The 21,404-nt window shown below is 33.5% G+C and overlaps 1 protein-coding gene across 11 annotated transcripts in view; it reads left to right on the forward strand.

The window, feature by feature from the left end:
• LOC120627239 (dystonin) overlaps positions 1–21,404 on the forward strand; it is a 257,601-nt gene that overhangs the window by 96,603 nt on the left and 139,594 nt on the right. For 3 of the 11 annotated variants that reach the window (XM_039895161.1, XM_039895238.1, XM_039895364.1), the window contains exons 1-2: positions 2,801–2,917; positions 14,959–15,776. The exons of 1 other annotated variant lie outside the window; for it this stretch is intronic. In XM_039895161.1, the coding sequence (XP_039751095.1) occupies positions 15,560–15,776 (217 nt within the window). In that variant the 5' untranslated portion in view covers positions 2,801–2,917; positions 14,959–15,559. Of the gene's footprint in view, positions 1–2,800; positions 2,918–14,958; positions 15,777–21,404 lie in introns of those variants that run through there. 7 more of the 11 variants (XM_039895193.1, XM_039895273.1, XM_039895361.1 and 4 more) reach the window with 4 other exon arrangements.

Here is a 21,404-nt window from a genome sequence, read left to right on the forward strand (position 1 = left end):
GCTGGCGCATAAATTTTTACTTGCTAATTGCTACCTACGAGTCTAGGCGCTCATTGATATTAAATTATGCAGAAAAAGGGCAATATAGCAATTGCAATAATAAAATATATTCTAGAAACATTTGTTTGTAGGTATAATGTAAATTATTGTTTTCTATACCAGTTAGTATATTAATTAAAGTGTATATGACTGATCCTCTTGCAGCGGAAGAGTGATATTCTGGATACATATTTTTTATTTAGGATTTATTATTCTTTAAGCAATAGATAGTACGTTAGCTATAAAAGCTGTTTCAAATTCCAGGTACGTATTTAATATTCTTAGAAAACAATTAATATTATGAATTAAAAATTCTAATATTTATCTACACAAGTTCACGGTGCGTTGTTAGTATAAACAGAACATTTTACTATCAGGTAAACGACTTATGTGCGAGGGATTAAAATCACCATATAAAACAATCTCATTGGATTTAGATTCTGGGTCGCATAGCATTACCATATCTAGTGTTGCAAGGATCAGCTATATATGTTTTTATTGTTTAGTATTCAATTTTTACTTCAATAGTGAAAAATTCTTATGGTTAAAAGGTTAACTGATATATTTGCAAGTAATAATAAAGTAATTCTAAGAATTTCCATAGCATTTTTGTCCGCAACATTAAATATACTTTTATGGTTATTTTCAAATCCATGCGTTACGGAAATCGATCTATTGCATTCTACTTTACCTGAATGTCAGTCCCTGTCTTGTTTGTTATATGTAAAATTTTGAAAAATGACTAATTTGCAGGGTTGCTAGAGGTTAACACGCTTCTTTTATATAGAGAGAACATAAATTATTACAATGTACAGTCTCTTTAACATCTGGTCTAAAATCTTATTAACTCTTCTGTGTACTTTAAATACACATAATAAAATCAAGAAAGAAAAAATTGAATGAACTGGTGAAAATTATTGAAATTTTGGTATTTGTAAACTTTGATACCAAGATATTACTTTAAAGATCAGTCAACAAGCCGATGACGTAAATAATTCTTGATATTTTATTTATGTACCGCATGATATGACTGACTTCTGAGTCTTACTTGCCTAAACTTGTATGTTAAATTATTCTGACTCAACTTCTGCAAGAACATCTGTTTTCTTCGTAATTCAATGACATCACTTCATGGTCATATATTCCATTAATAATAACAGTGGTGGAGGAAAAATGTTATTCAGAACATGACCTAGTTGTATGTTTTTCCAGGATTAAACTGCAAAGGAAAATGAGACTTAATTTTATACTGACCTTTGTGGTTATTAGGAATATTTTTATCAATTCTATATCTACATAAGTAGGTATCTAACAATAATTTATTTAATGCTGACCTGAATGTTTTCCTATGCACATTATAACAAATTATTGGACTTTTGGTTAGTTGTTATTTTTTGCCATCTATCATGAAAACGACATATTTTTAAAGACGGTCGATTGGCGCAGTTTGCAGTGACCCTGCTTTCTGAGCCCGGGGCCGTGGGTTCGATTCCCCCTACTGGAAAATGTTTGATGAGCATAAATGTTTTTCAGTGTCTGGGTGTTGTATGTATATTCAAAGTATTTATAAAAATATTCATCAGTCATTTTAGTACCCATAACACAAGCTACGCTTACTTCGGGGCTAGATGGCATTGTTTGTATTGTTGTAGTATATTTATTTATTTATTTTAAAAGGAATCCTAGTTTTAAAAGGTTTCAGGATCACAAAATATAATCAATCGCCTATAACAGTCCACTACTGGACTAAAGGCCTCTCCCAACGGGAGGGTTTGCCATTAATCACGATGCTGGGCAGAAGTGTTGGTGATCGCAGTAAATGGTAGTAATCGCAGTAGTAGCACAGAACACGCTGCTTTCCGTTCTCCGTTGTATTCCCTTAGTTGCCTCGCACGACAATCGCGTGAAATGGAGGGGTGGAGACAACGGTATTCTGATCTGCAGTCAAACTGATGAAAGAAAACTGATTTTTATTTTTGAGGTCATCATATAACCATTCTAAGTTAATTTCAATTCAATATACTCGTACCTATTAACTTCAAAGACATATTCGTCATGGCATTGAGTAGAAGGCACCTTAATGATAGTCTATAGATTAAAAAGCAATTAGAAATTGTTATTATGATTACACTAGCTATATGAGCCCCTCAACTAAACTCTAATTTGACATATTTATATGTACCCTTTACAGGATAATGTTTTTAATAAATATGCTTCTGTATTGTATCATTTCTTACATAATCCTATATCTATAGGACATCCCACCAAAATTATAAGGTCTTTCTATTCAACGCAACTTTGAAAGTTTGGACTTTTATACCTTGCTATTAATTATTGTTTTCGTGCAAACAGGTTTAAGTATATCTATATATACCTACCTATGGGAGGATCACGGAAAGCCAGTGCCACGGTCGTCATACATTGATCGGTTAGATATAGTATGTAACCGATAAAACCTAAGCTAGGTGAAAGGTTCAGTTGAAAGGATGTTATAGTGCAGTATCACTATTATATCTCTGATTTAACTAAAACAATAATTGGAAGGCATACCCACTTAACAACTTCTACACTGGAATCCGTCGCGGAACTTAAAAGTAAATACTTTTTCCACCTACTGGCTATTGAGTCACCGGCATACAGCCACGATCACCTTTATCCATTGAAGCCTCTATCGCAAAACACACAAGCGCGCGTGTACGCAAACGCGCACACAGATAGCTGTTCAAGCCAGTTTGACATTTCTCGTCCCAGTCAGTTGGCCGAAGCACGGCGTCGCGGTACGATCGCCCGCCATTTTGTTAACGAAATTCCGTGCATTTAATTAAAAATAAACCGTACGTGACTAGTGATGTGTTTGTGTTTTTAACGTTTTATGGAGGTCCGAAGATTGCTTAAATAATATCATAAACGAAGGATGAGGATTTGGGTATTTCCAACGGTTTTTTCGTAAAGTAATAATATTGTATTCGCGGTCATTTGTTTTTCTCCTAACCTGCCATGCCGAAGGCGGCTCAATGTACCACAAATGATGCAAATTACAAAATGATAATGAGGGTTTTGAAGAAGTCTTCTTTTAAGATACTATATGGATACCTCGTTAAAGTTAAACCCACAAAATAATTAGACTCGTAAAATGTAAATAACAGTGAGGTATGTAGGTTACGGTCAACGTTCCAGACGGGATCGGGGTTAACTAAAGACATCAACGAAACTCTAGACGCTCGGAGATATTTTGGTTAAAATCTTAACTTAAGTAGTTAGGTACTTAGAATAGATCTTACCGAACTGAATGCATTTTTAATGACGTAAAGTTGATAATATCTGATCATGAAACTATAACTAAATGATCTTTAGTTATAGTTTAATAATAAAATTAGCGCGAGGGAAATAACGAATTATATATACCTAAGTAGTCAAGTATTTCACACGTTCGAATATATTTATAGGTGTGACATAATGAAACTGATGAGTTACAAGAGGTAAATAAGTACTTGCAAATGTGTGTGGTTGTTAATATTGTTGCAAATTAAAAAAAAAACCTTATTATGTATGGCATTTTACGTACGCTTCTCAAACATAGTATTATGTTTATCAATAGATTGCCATTTACAATCTGTAAGATAATACAGGTCCTTAAGACGATTCTGCTTTTAGTAATATATTTCCAAACACAAATAATTAAACTAAATAAATCTACATTCAATATTATTCACTGTAAATTAATAAAATGATATCGTCAATTGCTTACATATAATAATACTTTTGGATTATAATAAAGGCCGTAAAGGTAGGAATAATAATGACGATATTGATCAGCTTATTTTAATTGTCACCATTATAGTATTTATTATATAAGTACTAGTTGTACTAGTAGTTTTAATTGTGTATAAAAATGAGTTCGAGATTTATCTGAACAGAGTTACGTTATTCCGGCGAAGCAAAGTATTCTTAAGTACATTTGACAGTTGCTTGTGTCCATGCATCATAAGTTGGACCTCAAAGGATAAAATGAAATAAATTTGGTGATTAGATTTGATGGATATCTTTTTTATAATATAATACATTCATCGAAACTATTCTAGAGCGAACACATGAAAACAATATACTGTTGACCAGTAAAGTTCGTATACTTAATTTAGCCACAGTATGCTTCAGTTCAATACAATAGGTATAAACATCAAAATATGTAGTTAGTTTTCTGACTCACTGATAACCTCATAACAATTTTACGTGCATCTACTGTTTCCACCACTCTAGACTTTATTGCTATTTAAAATATGATTATGCTATTTTATATGTATTTTATATGTCTTGATCATAATCTTAGCTGGTTCAGTAGTATAGGAAAGATCAGGAAAGATAGAGATTAAAGGGGTAAATTATTGATTTTTTGATACGTTGCAATATATTTATGAAGTACCTACCTATGACTATATGCCTCATAGCTTAGATGCCAACTTATTAATTTGAATTGACAATTCAAAAAATGATTTGAAAAAAGAAACGATTGTCGCTATAAAATATATCTACAAGTTGTTTAATTTATGACAGTGATGTAATGATTCCCTCTTCGTTAGTCTTACTCTTGATTTGACGTTATCTTTCACTTCACTTAGGTTTATGTATGTAACCGACTAAAAACTAAATGTATCACGACCTGACTTTGTTTGACCCTCAAATAAACTACAGTAAAAAAGACAATTAAACTTTTTGCTTAGTTTGATCTGTAACTTTTTCTTCCTATTGACAAAACTACCGTCTGTGTTCCGATGTCATACCAGATTTAATTCGAGATGCGTACTTGTATAACGCAGAGTTGGTGACTTATTTATCTTGGATGTACTGTATCTGAATACATTTACCGGGTTATTAATTTCCATCTTAAAGTGCATCATCACCATAACCATCTAGAACCCCAGGTAAAAAAACCGGTTTATGTTTCGTACTACATTCCCTTGATGTAGCTACATGTACTAACTTTTGTACCTCAAATGGACAACCATTACGTGAAGAGTTCTTTTATAAATTTCCTCCCTCAATGCATTCTCACTTATTTGTCATATCATCCCATGCCTTATTTGATTTGTATTTTACTTCTCACGATATTAAACCCACTAAGTTAAATTCGATGACAGTCTTTGTCCCATTTTTTCTCTCTTATATAATAGACAAACACTTTAAATTAATATTATTATTACCTTTTTACATATCGAAATGGATAACCTTCTCCAAGATAATTAGTAGACAGTATAATGCAAGGAAAGTAAGAACAGCCAGAACGTGAATGAGTAATACCAAGTACATGATTGTTTCATTCATGTCCTTAACCGGATATTTTGTAACCTACGTTAAGCAAATCATATATACGAAAAAATATTTAATTTTTATTATAACACATATATACTGCCCTCGCAACGTTGCCATTCGTTCACATATTTAAGTCATAAAACTGTGCGGTTTTGCATCAAATGTTGTAGAGCCTTTAATATATTTTTATGTATTAATGAGCTTTAAGAAATAATATTTAATTAATTATGATAGTCAATTTAAAAAATAAAATGTGGTATTTTGATATAGTTGTTTTTATGTACCTAACTAATGTGATATAATGCTCAAGTCAACTTTACTTTCTTTTTTTCTGTTACCTACTGTCTTACACCTGATGGTAATAATTAATCTAATCCAAAATCTTCAAAAGACTGATTTATTTAGTAAAGATTTCCTTCTCATACCTGAAGACAAAGATAGCAGTACTGTATCTCTTCTACGTTATTAATTTCCGGCGTAAGATGAAAAGAGTAAAGATATTTAACGTTGTTCTGTAATAAAATACTTGACCAGGCCAAGGTTCGCACGCGGTTGTACAGCCTATGATGACCATGTCCTGCTTATTTGTTTCCTTGTTTACTAATAATGAGGACTAAAACACTAACAATTTAAGTCTTAAACTGTAAGATTACACATTGCACTGAAACCGTTTATACATATAAGTAGTACTAAAAGCTTGCTTAATTAAAGAAGTCGTATAAGACATATCAAACCATGATGTTTCAATAAATGGCCTAAAATAATGCATAAAGACGGACAAATACGCAATACAGTTAATGTTTAATGTAGCTATTACTCATCCGATAAGAAAACATAAACTTAACGTAAATCGGTAATTAATTAATATTGCTTCTGGTCAGATACATTAATCTAAATAATTATTATAATTATTTAAAGATTAAAGTACCCTATGATCATTTTAAGGTTTGTTGTTACGGAATCATTATTTATGCTTGCATGTTAAGAGAATATTTACATTCTTGAATAGTTCGTAGTAGCATCTCAGTTGTTAACTCAGCAGATAAAAACTAGATGTCTATGTAATTTAAAAGCATTAAAATATCTGCAACAACAATGTCACATCCAACCGTCTCAGTCTGCACCTCTAAAACTTTAAAAGCAGTAGGTTAATTGTTTTTACTACATGCAAAATATGACAGCGACATTCCGCAAAGGTAATAAATTTCTAATGAATCGTTATACTAACTGATTTTAATAACAATCTACCATAGAGTCAGCATCAATAATAAAGAAACATGAACAGTGCGGCAAGAAATGGGAGCAATACTTGATAATATTAAACAGTGTGACATCAATACAGCTGTTTGTATTAGTACTTTCATAGCTGGAGGCTCCTAAGCCGGCAATGGTGATCTACAGATGCTTGAGGTGAAAGGCGTAATTGAACAAAACGTTAAAAGATACAAAGCTTCCTTCGTAAATTCCTCTTTAAAATAGTCTCAGAAATTCGTTAATGTTTTCAAGGCCTTCATTTTAGTCATAATTTGCTAACTACACTAGGCAATTTCATAATGGGAGTTGGTCAATCACTTAATTTTAAGTTTAAAATTATTGATAATTTTGCTTCCTTTAATGTGATTTGATGATGAGATAAAATAGATCGCGTTTCAATAGGCCTAATTTGGTTTATTCAAATAGGCTTATATCACTTTTGATGCTTGATGATTGAGATAATTTTTTTCGTCTCCAGGATTCTTCGACAGCAGTATTGATTTCCTACTTTTCCATGGATAGTAATTGGTATACATGATTGATGAAAATTGTGCTTTCGTATTAAAAGACACAATTTTATGCAGTTGTACTAGCATCTTCTTTCGTTATTGTCTATTTACTTTCACTAAATGGAACTTCTGACCGACAATTTACTACATTTTCATGACTTTATATGCTTAATGTAAATCAACATGTATATGCTGATACAGCTACACTTGTCTACTTCTTACGAACTCAATTATAACAATAACCACTGTGGCATCGATTACTAAAAAGTGTTACCTTACATCCGAATTACAGTGAAAACAAAGCCGTATGTTATTGTCAGCCATACAAATGTAAACAAAGTTAAACTGTAAAATGAACTTAGCTATCGAATAGGGGTCTAATTACTTTGCTTTTCAATTACTGTTTACGACATCGAAACAGTAAATTTAAATAAAAAATGCACTAAGTTGACGAGAATTATAAGGTGGAAGTGACATGATATTTCCGGCCTAAACGTACGTGAGTAGCCACTGATGATGCTCTTATTGCGCGTGCTAGTAACTTCCAACATATTATGTTATTGGAAGATAAAACAGTTATGTACTTTCGTCGATGTTTTAGGAGAAATAACCAAAAGCGCTAATCTTATGTTGTCTTGACTAATGTTACAGTTGTGTATATAAATTGTGTATAATCCTTACAAGTGACTTTAAAGTTACGCCTTGAATTCAGTTTAACTAAATAAAAAACATTCCCCACCATTCTTCAAGGCACCAAGTAGGGTAATAAAGTAAACGAACATTCTAAATTATCTGTGCATTACGCAAATGTTAATTTATAAATTCCGTCTAGTATTTGAAAAAAAAAATATCTTTAGTTTAATAATGCTGCATTGGAATTATGAGGTATGAAGACATGTTAAAAACTTCAACGTACGTGTTGTTTAGATATAAAAATATTTAGTGCGTGAAATCTGACAAAAAACTTATAGAAAATTGTGAGCAGTTACTTTCGGACCGAATCGAATATCGAAAACGCTTCATGGGTTATGGTGTTCCGTTACACGCATTCGTTATTCAGATTGATCTCTCTTTTTAACCGACAGTGAACCGTAAAGGTTATAATTGGATGCACTTATTCATGTACAGTTTAATGATGACCTTTGATGCAGCAGTAATGGTAATCAGAGTAAAACCAACTTAACCGAAATTTGTTCGAGATAAGATATATTTTTTTGATTCAAGGCTAAATTTGTAACAATTGAACTTTAAAGATCGATAATAAAATCGTGTAACAAACAACCAACCTATGTACGTCGTATTTTAATTCGCCGTGTCAAATCGTCTATTGGTCGATCTGTGCGTACTTAGATTATTCTGCGTGTTTATCCCGTTAAGAACCGGTCTACGTCGTGAATGCTTGGCGTGCCTGGCATCAGTTGCCATTTATTTGCTCCCCGTACCCTATTCCATTATAATATTTTGCATAATAGATTCCAACAAAAGGGTAGTAGATGTTTTTTATTGTTAGATAAATTTATCTGATGATATGATAAATCCGCCGTAAGTTAAATAAGAAGTATTAATTTTATTTCTGAAGGGCAATTTCTAATCGATTTATTTGTGGCATCGTACCGGTTCGCCAAATTTCTGGCAAGAATTTCAAATCTCGTAACTGAAAAAAAGTAAAAAGAATGCATGGCGTATGCAATGCCGTAACCAACATTCGGTGTGCGTGAAGAATGAAAAGGAGGAAAAAATAATTTTAAATGTCAATTGGTGCCTCTACTTTTAAGACACTAGCTATCCATTCTACGACAGCGTTGATGAAGTTTCGACAGAACAAATTGCATTCATGATAGCTCATAATATTTTGCTGTTCCTTATAAAATATTGTACAAAATTAATACAGAAATCTCGTCATTGTTCATTTTTTTCCTTTCTTTTCGTGTTACATTTTACGCCTGTTCGCATATCATCTTGCTTTGTGATCTTTAAAACTTGTACCTACTTGTTTTTTTTACAAGACAAATTAAACTTTAGTAAAGTCGCATCAATTACTCAACCTGCTTTCTATTTCACGTTTATATACCTACTCAAAATTTTAGGTAACATATTTTTTTTTCCCTGGATTTACGATACAAAGAAACTTAAAACAAAACTTGTTTTGTAACACCTATTGTATTAAAAATAAATAATATATTCAACGAGGTCTGCTCGTCATTTCAAAAGTTTTAGGTAGATTTGGTAAGATTTTGTATGCATTTTAGAAAACATTTCAAATTTTCTGCAGTTACCTAAAAAAAAAAAAAATACCTTGACAATTTCCAATGATTGTTAAACAAATTGTATTTTTGATAACTAAGCCTAAATATTGTTGGGCATTGAGAGATTTCACAGCATGTCAAATAACGGTAACCCCGGTCAATGTTCAAATAAATAGGATTACGGTTCATACACCCGAGCTTCTTCGTCATGGGCCACAATGGCCCATCTGTCTTGAGAAATTAAAATCATTCGCACGATATTTTCTTTATTGTTTTAAGCTATAACAAATTAAGGATGGGGAGTTGAATCTAGTCTTATTTTAATGAATGACATGGTTTTCTTTTTAACTCTTTTTGCGTCTGTTTTTGGTAATGACACCAGCAGGCTGTGTTTGGTTTGTTTGAATTAGGCATATTAAAATCTATTATCTAATAGCTTTCCTGAAAAAGCTGTTTTGCTTCAAAGTATCCTATTAATAAGAACATTTAGGGAACCTTTGAAGGAAATTTTAAGGATTAATATTGACCTCGGGATTAAATATTTTTTTCGTTTCAGTGCAGTTAGTTTCAGTGCAGTTAGTTTTGTAAAAATTATGCGTTAAATTACACTTAAAAATAAATTCATTGTCTCTATTTAAGTTTTCTAAATTAAATAGATTCTTCTTGTAATAGGTCTTTTGAGTTACATAACCTAGGTAAACAGACTCAGGTTCATGGAGGTCAGATGTCAGACGCTCAAACAAAAGAAATGTCAATATTATACAAGGCGCCGCGGAATAATATCTCTTATTTGGATTGTCTTGGAGATATTATTTTAGATATTGCTTTACTGTAGAAATTGTTGATAACACTTCAAAATCCATTAAAATCATAGATACAAATAGCAGCCAATATTTTTTTCTAAATCTGAGTTAATTTAAATCATTATATAAAACAGTGTCCTGAAGCACTAACATCATATTTCCAGTGAATCCCGTGTCGTGAGTCCTCCGTCAACTAAAAATATCGGATAACGATATATTATATTACTATGGTTAACTGAACTGATCAAACACTAGTCGTTTTTTGTCAGTCTTATGAGTAATAGAATGAGGTCTTTGAACTGTGCTGTAATTATAAATCTTTGATCGGAATCAGATCAATAATGTTAGTAGTATTGAAAGTGAGGTGTTCTTAAACTTGGTGATAGTGTATAATAATCGGTTGTTAATCAATGATTTTAGATATTGATAATTTATAAATAATCATAATTTTATTTACGTTACAATATCATACCGTTATCAAGCAGCAAGCTGTCATGATTGTTAATTGCAATAATGTCGGTTCTCTAACATGTAATATTTCTGCTCTCTACAATGGCTCTATCCAAAAAGGAGAGTACGGCTTAATGTTCTTTCGTAAAGAGCTTCTTATATTGCTCAGCGAATATAACATACGACATTAAATGATATTTTTTCCGTAAAACTTATAAAAATCCCTTCACACACATTAAAAATGTAGTAATATGATTATGATAATAGATTTTATTCTTTATCGAGGGTCAAAAATATTTTAATGTTACAGTTCTCTTAAAGTGATGCTCAATAATTTATAACAATATCTCTGAACTATTTTGTGACTCTCACTAAGTACTTTTTACTTGTTTCATTAAATAAGTTCTAGAGCTGCACAGCTCGCTAGCTCATTCATGTTTAAATAAACGACTCAGATGTTTGCAGAACATTAACCAGTGGGTCAGCTAACGTATTATACAATACAAACACTACGTGCCACTGTTTGAGGAATAATACTTGTAGCTATTTCGTAAAAATCATATTGATATAATAAATGCAAATATCGCCGTTGGTGTTCTTTTTACGAAATTAACTCCAATACATAAGGCCCAGCAGGGCTCATCTCACATGGGAGACACGATTTTAAAGCTAGGTCCACCACTCTCCTCCAATGCGCTTGCATCCTAAACACATCGCCGAACGAATATAGGCTTTTCCTTTCCTCAACGGTGAAGAGTGCCTAAATTCGTTCATCACGTACCTGAGATTGCAGTCAACCGTCTTAAGGTCGAATTAAAATACACCCGATAGTAATAGATACTCAATAGACATAGTTTCTTGCTCCTCCTGATCCATTTATTCTCTGTGGGATAGTGAGAGTTTGTCACAGTGAAACTACCTAGCTCTAGGTAATTAGTTTAACATCGATGGTCATGAGAATGTGTAAAGTAGTTGCGTTTTCCCCTGTCGAAGTGCATTGGGAATTCCCCTGGATGCAAGAGCTGTCTTTTTGAATAGAATTTAGTATAATGGAGACCCTCGACAACAGAAAGAATTTAAACAAGTTTTTCAACAATAAAAGAATTAAAACACGGATTGCTTTTGGCGAATCCCCTTCGGACGTTCAAAATCAGCCAAGGTCATGTGACCTTCGCCCAAAAAAATATAATCACGTCGTGGGAATGACCACACAATGCTAACATACGTGGTTCCTCTGCAAGCGTTACGAAACGAGAGAGGATGTTTTGACATAGGATATATCTTTTAATGCAGTTTTGTTGGATTGGATTGGTTGATAAATTTTAGTTCCCATACAATTTTATTTATTTGTTTATCCTTTGATTTAGTGAGCTAGATATGGTCGGTTCAGTAATACATTCCATAAAATAATGTTTTTTATTAGACTTTCTGGAATACTTCGAATTAGAAAATAACGACATCATTATCAACATGTCTACTAATGTCCCATTGCTAATCCACCGGCCTTCTCTCTCATATGAGAGTTAACACTTTTTAAACAACGTAAACTACTAACCTCTGTTAAAGTAATTATTCATATTTAACAGTTATTTTTCATACATTAACTATCAGCAAACTGAAAAGTTAAGCATTTTATAAAACTGGTCTATAATTATAAACGCTTCCGCCTGTACTCCCGCTAACACACACTGCCAACAAGTCACTTCTTAAGGTCAGACTTTGGTAGATGGAGTCTGGCTGTCGGTGCATTGTTCTGTTGTCGAAATTGGACGATTTAAAAAGATACAGTTTAGTTCAAACGGTTCCCATGGTGAAATACATAATAACATTACTTATGGAGATATAACGTAGGTATATAGATATTGTTTGTCGTCTGGTGGTAGGACAAAAATCTTAGTATAGCAAGGGCTGGATGCGGCAGCATAGGGGGAGGCATTTCTAAAATTAAAATACAGATACACATATAAAATTCTCAGATCTGTGTATTGCTATTTTATAGAATTTTTATAAAATTGGAGCGGTAAAATGTTTTCATTAGTAATGGTACACGCATTTGATTTAACCACGTACTGAAAAGAAAACAAAAGTTGTTGCCCCGTATTCTTTTTTTTTAAGGGCAATCGAGCCTCTTGAAGGCTATACCTACTAAGAAATTGAATCAAAGTAGGTAGACTTCGTAGTAGAAAAAAGAGCAGTACGCTTTATAATCTCATAGATTACCTCCTTGGCGCTTTCTGTTTAGAAGTTTCGCTTCAAAATGATTTCATCAATTACTGTTTTTACAGTACCTACTCGTAAGTTTTTATGGTGTTGTATAATCATTAGGATTATGTCTGAATATAAAACTAAACAACTTCAAAAAAAAAGTTTTGAGACAGTGTTTTGGAATGATTTAAAATACAGAGATGAGAAGATGCGAGTGGCGAAGACATAAATCACTAGCCACTTCTTAATAAAACCGCGTCTTGGTTTGTGTACACAGCGAAATCGAAAATAACGGTCACCGAAATTGTGATCAATTTTTCAATCAGTCGATTGCCATTGTTTGGCCGCCAATTTTCTAATAAGTGAATCGACCTATCTCGACGTTTTTTTTCATATATTATTACTTCAATAAAGCAACCAGTTTATTGTCATTTTACATCTCCATTAAAATGGGGCTTTTTATGTTAATATATTAGAATAGGACATTTTAAATAATATATTTTAGTATGGCTCTCGTTAAACCTTGCCAAATTAATACCCTGACCCTTATTCGCAAATAAGAATCGTATTCAAATTAATTATTTTACAATTTTTTTTTTTTATTAATAGTAATTTTTAATTATAAAGATTTGGTTACTTAAAGAATTAATAATATTATATTGGACATACGAGTAGATACGAGCAAGGATATATTACGTAGTAATTAATAATTTAGTAATGTTTATCTAATTGCCATTTTGGTTGGTGTTGCTTGATTTCTATCCATAATTAGAGTTATTTCTCCTCGACTAAATGGCGCACGTCTCGCTTTCTTGGGAATTTAGAAGAAAAAAAAACTAAATTTATTTATATCAAGTAGGCTTAATATAGGCACTTTTGAAACGTCAAGTCTGTCTGTTTGTAGTGACTCTACCACCGGTTCGGAAGGCAGATTGTACCGAAAGAATCTTTAATGATTTTACCCACTTTAAGAATCAATAATAATTATATCCATTTGGTACTGAAAAATAAATTCGTATTAAAATTTCTTGTAATCAGTCTTAGTTAGTTGGTGGATGAAAACGTTTTACACAGCAGCAATCGAATTATCAGATTGAGACTCTTTTGACCAAATTTTACTATGATAATACGAAATCCAACTATCCCTACTCATATAATTATGCAGGCGTGTGTTGTTTGGTATTTCCTTCTTTTACGCAGCATCGGAGTGACGTTATTTATGCTTAGTAAACAAACTGGGATATTGTAAATGCGGACGTACCTTTCTTATGATTTATACTTATTCCACGCAATGAATTTTGCACTCATACTACTATTAGTAAAGTGCCGTGCGGTACGGCAGATCAGAATACAGTTGTCACCACCCCTCTTCTTCCTGCTAGAGTCGTACGAGCCTAAAGGGAACATAACGGAGAACGGGCAGCAGCGTCCTCTGAGCTATTACTACCATTTACTGCGATAACCAACTCGTCTGACAACAATGTGGTGATCATGGGCAAATCCTCCAGTTTGGAGAGTCCTTTAGTCCAGCTATGGACTGTTAGAAGCCGTTGATGATGAATACTAATAAAGATTCACTATATTTACAATAACTGGTATGGAATTGCGACTAAAATAATGTTATGTCTACTTTACTCAAAAGTTACAAGATACTCGTCCAGTTGTCCTTGAACCGTGTCGCATTCTGCGCCGTTTATTTCAGGCTTACAAAGTGGAGCAAACCTTACACAGGTAGTTTAGAAACACGTATGGCTGGTTTTAATTTTATCATTTGTTTTGTATTTTTCTTTATGTACCATTTAGAATAAGTTGGCATGCGACTTCTCTTACTTCTGTTGTAAATTTTGAGCCATTTTATTGCGTACGGTTGAAATTTACACATTTTGACTAATTCGTCCTGCCAGTTTGCGCAGTTATTATAATTCCAAATCCTAAACATTTATAATTGCATCATTTGTGGCTTAAATAATTAGATTTTTACCGATGTGAAATTATCCTAATTTCTATCTACACCGACCTCTATCATGTCAATAGCTATTCTATGAAAACGTTAAAAACATGAGTCATTATTAGTGAGGCAATTAAGACCTTCAAATAATCCGTAAACTCTTATGTACCTACATAAAAAGTCTTTTGTCTCTACAGGTTTCCATAGTTTCGCTATTTACACAAGTGTATATGAAACCCTATGTGAGAACGGAGAAACAATCGGATAATTCAGAAGGAATAGTGTAACGAACCGAAAAACGAATTTAATATAATAAACCTTTCGAAATTCAAAAAGAAAGTAACCGAACATTCCATACATAATAACTAACGCTTAACCAATAAAGTTGCCATATTAACATTTAACAAGCTTTTGTAATTATAAGTGAAACGGAAAAGGAGTTGTGAGTAATCGCTATAAATTAAGTGAAAAAAAAATTGTGTCAAGAGCAAAAAGTGTGTGTCAAGGGGTCTCAGCAACTTTCCTTTTGTGGAGCCGACTGGGTGACATCGGTTTCAATAAAACTGTGGTGGATCGTTTAAAACTGACCTCGGTAGTTCTCGATTCCATTGTGGAGGGATTTTGGCGGATTCCTTCATAATAACTCGTGACTGCACCGCGACAGAACGATAAAAAAAACGAATTCGAATTTAAATCAACCGCTGACCTCTTCAGAACTATAAAGAACCTAATACAAATAACACCGTGTTAATACAGTGTTCGTTAAAAAAACTGGTGCTATGAAGTGAGTGTTTAAACATGTCAACGCAATCGTACTACAAGGAACGCCTCGGGTTCGACCCGCAAGAGGCGATGCAGGATGGCGTCAACGGAGGCTCATACTATGATGGGCCTCATCAACCGAAACGGCATCGTGGTGAACCGCACCAAAAGGACAGCCACGACCAAGTATATGAGGAGAATTTGACAAAATTTAAAGGTACAACTTGTTGGGACTTCTTTATTCAACAGTCAGGTTCGTGGTGACGGGATATAGAGAATGCGTGTGCGTCTTGTTTGTTTTGTTTGTTTTTTAAACACACTGTGTGTTTTTTATGCACTGACTCAATAATATTACAAGTTGAAATAACTGATTGGTTAACATTATTGTGGAAGTTTTTTCATGTTACTAATCACATGTTATTTTTAAAGAGCTTACATGTTTTTGAACCGGTTAAGTTGTTAGAAAAAAATTAATTTACTAATGTTACGTAGGCTTTTTGCAATATTTTGAATCTGTTTTGTGTTTGATTTATAGATAAAATATTTTAATTTTAATCTTTTATCGCTTAGACAAGAAAATAAATTAGGATATTATTATTATAGAAGTTGAGAAGAAGATAGAACCAGTTTTATAGAATTCTGTTGGGAGGCGTAGGTATTTTTATTGGATTTATATTTTTCGGTAAATGTCTTTGGTACAGTAGGCTGGAATCTTATCTTATAAGTTTCCACAATACCAAATTGTATTGGCAAAAGTAAGGAACGAAAACCGATTTTAAACTGTTATTCATAGGACAAGTGTGCCAATTCTGTTTTACATCTATACCAACTATGCTAACGTTATAAATGCAAAAGTAAGGGTAATGGATCTCGATGCAAATCACACGAGATGTTAAACTTTGTTTTGTTTTCCACCGGACAAAAGGTCGATATGGTTTTTTAGTAGTTCAGGGGTCGGAGAATGACATAGGCATAAACATCAAAATCTCCACGTCAACGAAGTCGTGCGAAACTAGTGCAACGACTAGTATTCTATATAAACTAAACTAGTAAGTATAATAATGATGTCGATATTCTTTACTACGGAAAACATTGTGAAAAAGACAACGCAACTCTTGGACCTGTCATATTATATAATTTCTTTTATTTTATACTATTTTACTTTATTTGAGAGATTTGTGCAACAAAATCGGCACTAATAGCTAATAAATCAGGAATCAGTGCAATAGTAAATAACTAGGTACAACTACTTGTCGACTATACAAATGTTTTTTTTTAATTGTATTGTGTTTTTATGATTACCGCCTACTCCTCAACGTTTTTTCTCTACTCTACTTAACACAGGAATGGAGTAGATAACACCCGCGATAAGGAAGGAAGCGCGGCTTTTTGTTTTCGCAAAAGAAAATATGAGGGTCTTGTAGTCTAATGAAATTAACCAATACCTGCCAATTGCACGAAACAGTAGTTTCTTCTTTCAACGGTATGCACCCAAAAACAGACGACCTGCCGGGCGTAATGGTGAGCGCAGTAGGTGAGATTACAGTCGAGGGATAACTTGTAGAGGAATTAAGAAAAATAGTGTAAACAAGTCATTTAGTTTCATTAAAATTTTGCTTTTATTATTTAAGAATTTTATCATAAGAACAGAAACGTTGTAGGTAATATTTAAACAACGGAATTTCATCACGCACCGTGAAAGGCTCCGATAAGAACACCTATGTTATAGATAATTCGATAGTTAGATATTACGTTTTGTTGTGGGTGATAACGAAAACCGTTTTTTTGTTCTTGTTAGACGCTTCCGTGTTAAGAGGGTTCATTGACTTTATTACTTATATTAGTGCTGGCACGTTCGATGGATACTTATTGAGTTATTAATTTTTTATTCACTTATTATGTCAAGTTATGAAATTTTGGGTATACCTACAGCCGGACGTCAAACAGTATACAATTACTTAGGAGTAATGTTTTATATAGCTGGCTATTTGTCAAACTTTACCAACTGATAGCTGATACATTTTTCTAAGAAGCTACCTTAAAAAATATGTATTAATTTTAATCTCTTTTAATGATTCCGCGAACCTGCTGATATCTTGTTGAACTATTTAGCTTAATAATTAATATTAAAACATTAAATGTTTTACTGTTAGGCCTAGCTCTCCAAGAGGAGACACTTGTCATTCGGTTTTCTTGGAGATACTCATTGTTATGAAGCTACCTTCTCGATATGATTGAATCTAAGCAGAAGGAACTCAAAACTTTAACAGTTATTCAGTGTTGGTGTCACTGAGGGAGGCCAAACTCAGCTAACCACTGTGCACCAATTTGGGTTAAAGTAACTCAATCAGCGAAACGCATACGCTCAAAAATAAATAAATTAGTACATGACAGGTGAAAGACAGACAAGAGACAGACACAAGTTGCATCGGCGCCTTCAGTACCAATTGTGTTACATTGCGCTAATCAACCGATCCGTTGCGGGTCAACCGATCAACGATTGAGGTCGGTCGTTGAGTATACCGGTTAATTGATTAATATATCACTATCGTGCAACCGCAGGCCTACAACTGCTCTCACTAAATTGTAACTATGTTGGTCACTGTGCCGTATCTCAAGTTCCAAGTGCCCCGTGGATAGTGTTTTTATAATATCTTTTAAAGGTTTATTCATTACCTCATCATCGTCCGGCCCACTGCAAGGGTCTCCCACAGTCCTGTCATCATTATCATTACCAACCCATTACTGGCCCACTACATGGCATGGGTCTCCTCTCACAAAGAGAAAGACTGACCCTACTTCCAGTGGCGTGCACAGAGTCTTTGCGCAGTTTTAGACAAAAAATCTTCACCAATACGAGTAATATACAAATAAATAAGTGTAGGCAATGCTTATGAGAATATACGATGTGCACGCTGGCCTAGTGCGAATTGGTAGACTTCACATGCCTTTGAGTACTTCATAGAGAGCTCCCCGGCAAGTTTCCTCACAATGTTTTCCTTTAATGTTAAGTGATATTTCATTGATTAAATTAAAAACGTACATACTCCGAAAGTTGGGGCTGCGTGGCCAGCGATGCTTTACCGTAGAGCCTTTTTTAAACTCATCCTTAGTTTTTTTTTTTTAAATGGACACAGGAAAACATTGTTGAAGTTGTTTTATATCAATGATTGTAGTTAATATTAGGTTTATTTTAAGACAACAAGAAATCGGAACGACCTTAGTATTTAGGGCTAGGTTAGGTGAAAGGCGCTCAGCCTAACATTGTTACTACCGACTGAAATTGTACAAGTTTGTAATGGGTACGGTACATACTTACTCGTACCTTGATATGATACTAAAACATTAAAAAAGTATAGAAAGTGTTAAGTTATCTTGGCGAAACTTTAAACAAAGGATTCAACTTCTGTACCAAGTGTAAATTTTTAAGTGTCATGGCGTCAATCTGTCTTATCCAATCTCCAGGATGTTATTTATTTCCTTTTCGAATTAAATGAAAACCTCTTTATAGCGGTTTAAGCGTGAAAAAGTCACGGGCATAGAGATCAGGTCATATAATTCACAAAGTTTGGCCATCCATACAAAGTAACAGAATCGTTCATACACCGTGACACTTTAGTTTTCTGAAGAACAATTTGCATAGGTACTCAACGAAATTTGATAAAATCGAATTCAAACGGTTTTAAGCAATCTCTAAGCGTCGTTATGTCCTAACAACTTTCGCCCCTAAGTTTAAGACGGTACATGTTTAAGCAAATTTGCTTTAGTCTTCTAGGCTTTAAGTGCGATAAACATATAACGAACATAATGTATTTAAAATAGACAAATTTGCAATTAGGTCATTGTCGACCGTTTGCTTTAGAATAATTCTTGTCACGGCAAAATTGGGCGTTTATTATGCATTTAACTACAATCCGAATGCTAACGGGTAAATCGTGCCTTAAATATTAAGATAACTATCTTGGAACTGGATTTATTTTAAGGTTTTACATAGATGTTAGAGAGTGCCCGTAATTTGTTTCGTTTACGTTTCATCATAATTATCTACATCGGTAATTAATTTTCTTCTCAATAGGCTTAATTCTTCATAGTGGAGAAGAATGTTGAGTTAAGACCCACCACACAGCTCCAATGCTGGTAACATAGAAGAATCTTACCGGTAACGTAGTTCACTAATATTTTACAATCAATAATTTTTTAACATCAAGTTAATAAAAGCTCTACAGTTTCCCAAAGAGCAACTAAACTGTCATAGCTGGTATTGACAGATAAACATGAAACCCCAATGGGTAATTAGGTACATGATAACAATTTCTGACCCGGTTCGGTCATTGATTCTTCAGACCTATTAGCATGTCAAGGCAGTTGACTTCTGCAAACTAATATCGAAGTTCGTTACAAAACAGCATATTTTATATTTTAAGTCGATAATAACTTATCTAAACGAAATTCCTAAATCTTGTTGTCTTGATTGTTATAATCTTAAGTGAGTGTTTTTTCACATTTAAACTGGAAAATTTCGAAGTTATGCTACTTTTATTATAATAAAGATGAAGATTTATTGAAAAGAAATAAATCTTTAACCATAACTACGTGCAATGCCATCATTCATTAAAAGGTGCGCAATCAAGTGTGAACCTGTTAAATGCATTTGAAAGATCCATTCATCTCAATTAGAGTGGGAGGACCACACTTCCTAACAGAGCTGGTCGGTTATTATTTCAAGATAGGATGCCGTGCATTGCCATGTTCCTTAATATGTAGGTAGATGCGACCTATGTGATGTGTGTGGAAAACGATGTTTTATGATCGTGCTCACTTTTCACACCCATAAAATGTTTTATGCTTATTGAACATCTGCATTAACGCTATCACAATTTCGCAGCACAAATAAAGATTTGTTATATCAAGGAGTTCAACTCGAATATTCCAGGCTCGATTATGTTTACACTCGGAATTGGCTTCAAGGCGAGATCATTCCCAATTTCCTATTATAATTAATGCAATAGTGTGTTTTTTGTGTTTTTAACAATGCCCGAGAATTTTCATAGGCTACGTTTATTCAGATCAGATTCATGTTCTTATCGATCGATAAACCAACAGATAATAAAAGAATGGTAAAATTCCTAAACAGATTATGATGAAAATGTTATCAAGAAAAACAAAATGCTTTTATAAATATTATCCATGAATTAGTATGTTGGTTTATCCTTATTTAAAGCAGCTACCTTTATTTTTCAAATATTTATAACATTTTTATAGTTATGCAAGTAAGGAATACATTACAGGCGGAAAAGGTCGCGCGCATAAATGGTCAACTTGTTATTATTTGATTGTTTTTTTTTGTATAATATAATCGATTGTTATTGACGTTTGTCAATAAAACAATATTGCAAAATAAACGCCGCGATCGTGTGAACTGGCGAAGCGTGATCGGTTAAATAGCAATTGAGACGTGCGTTGCACTCGCAATTGCTCTGTTTATGCACTTGTTGGATAAATTGGGTACAGTCGGCCATAAATAAAGTGTGACAGCTTGGCTACAGGGCCGGGGCCAAACCCACTACAAAGCACGGGTCTCCTCTCAAAATGACAAGGGTGTAGGGCGTACTCCACCACGCTGACCAAGTACAGATTTGTAGACTTCACACGCCCTCCAGAACATTATGCCTGAATCTGTTGACCTAAGAGTTCTCCTCTCAGGCATGCAGATTTCCTCACGATGTTTTTCTTCACAGTTAAGGCAAGTGATATTTAATTGCAAAAAAATAAATCGAATCCATACTAATATTATAAATGCGAAAGTGTGTCCATCTGTTGGTTTGTTTTTTTGGTTTCCCATGTTCTGCTCAACCTGTGCACTGATCTTAATGAACATGCA

Source organism: Pararge aegeria, chromosome 1 (genome assembly GCF_905163445.1).
Source record: "Pararge aegeria chromosome 1, ilParAegt1.1, whole genome shotgun sequence".
NCBI classification, from domain to species: Eukaryota; Metazoa; Arthropoda; class Insecta; order Lepidoptera; family Nymphalidae; genus Pararge; species Pararge aegeria.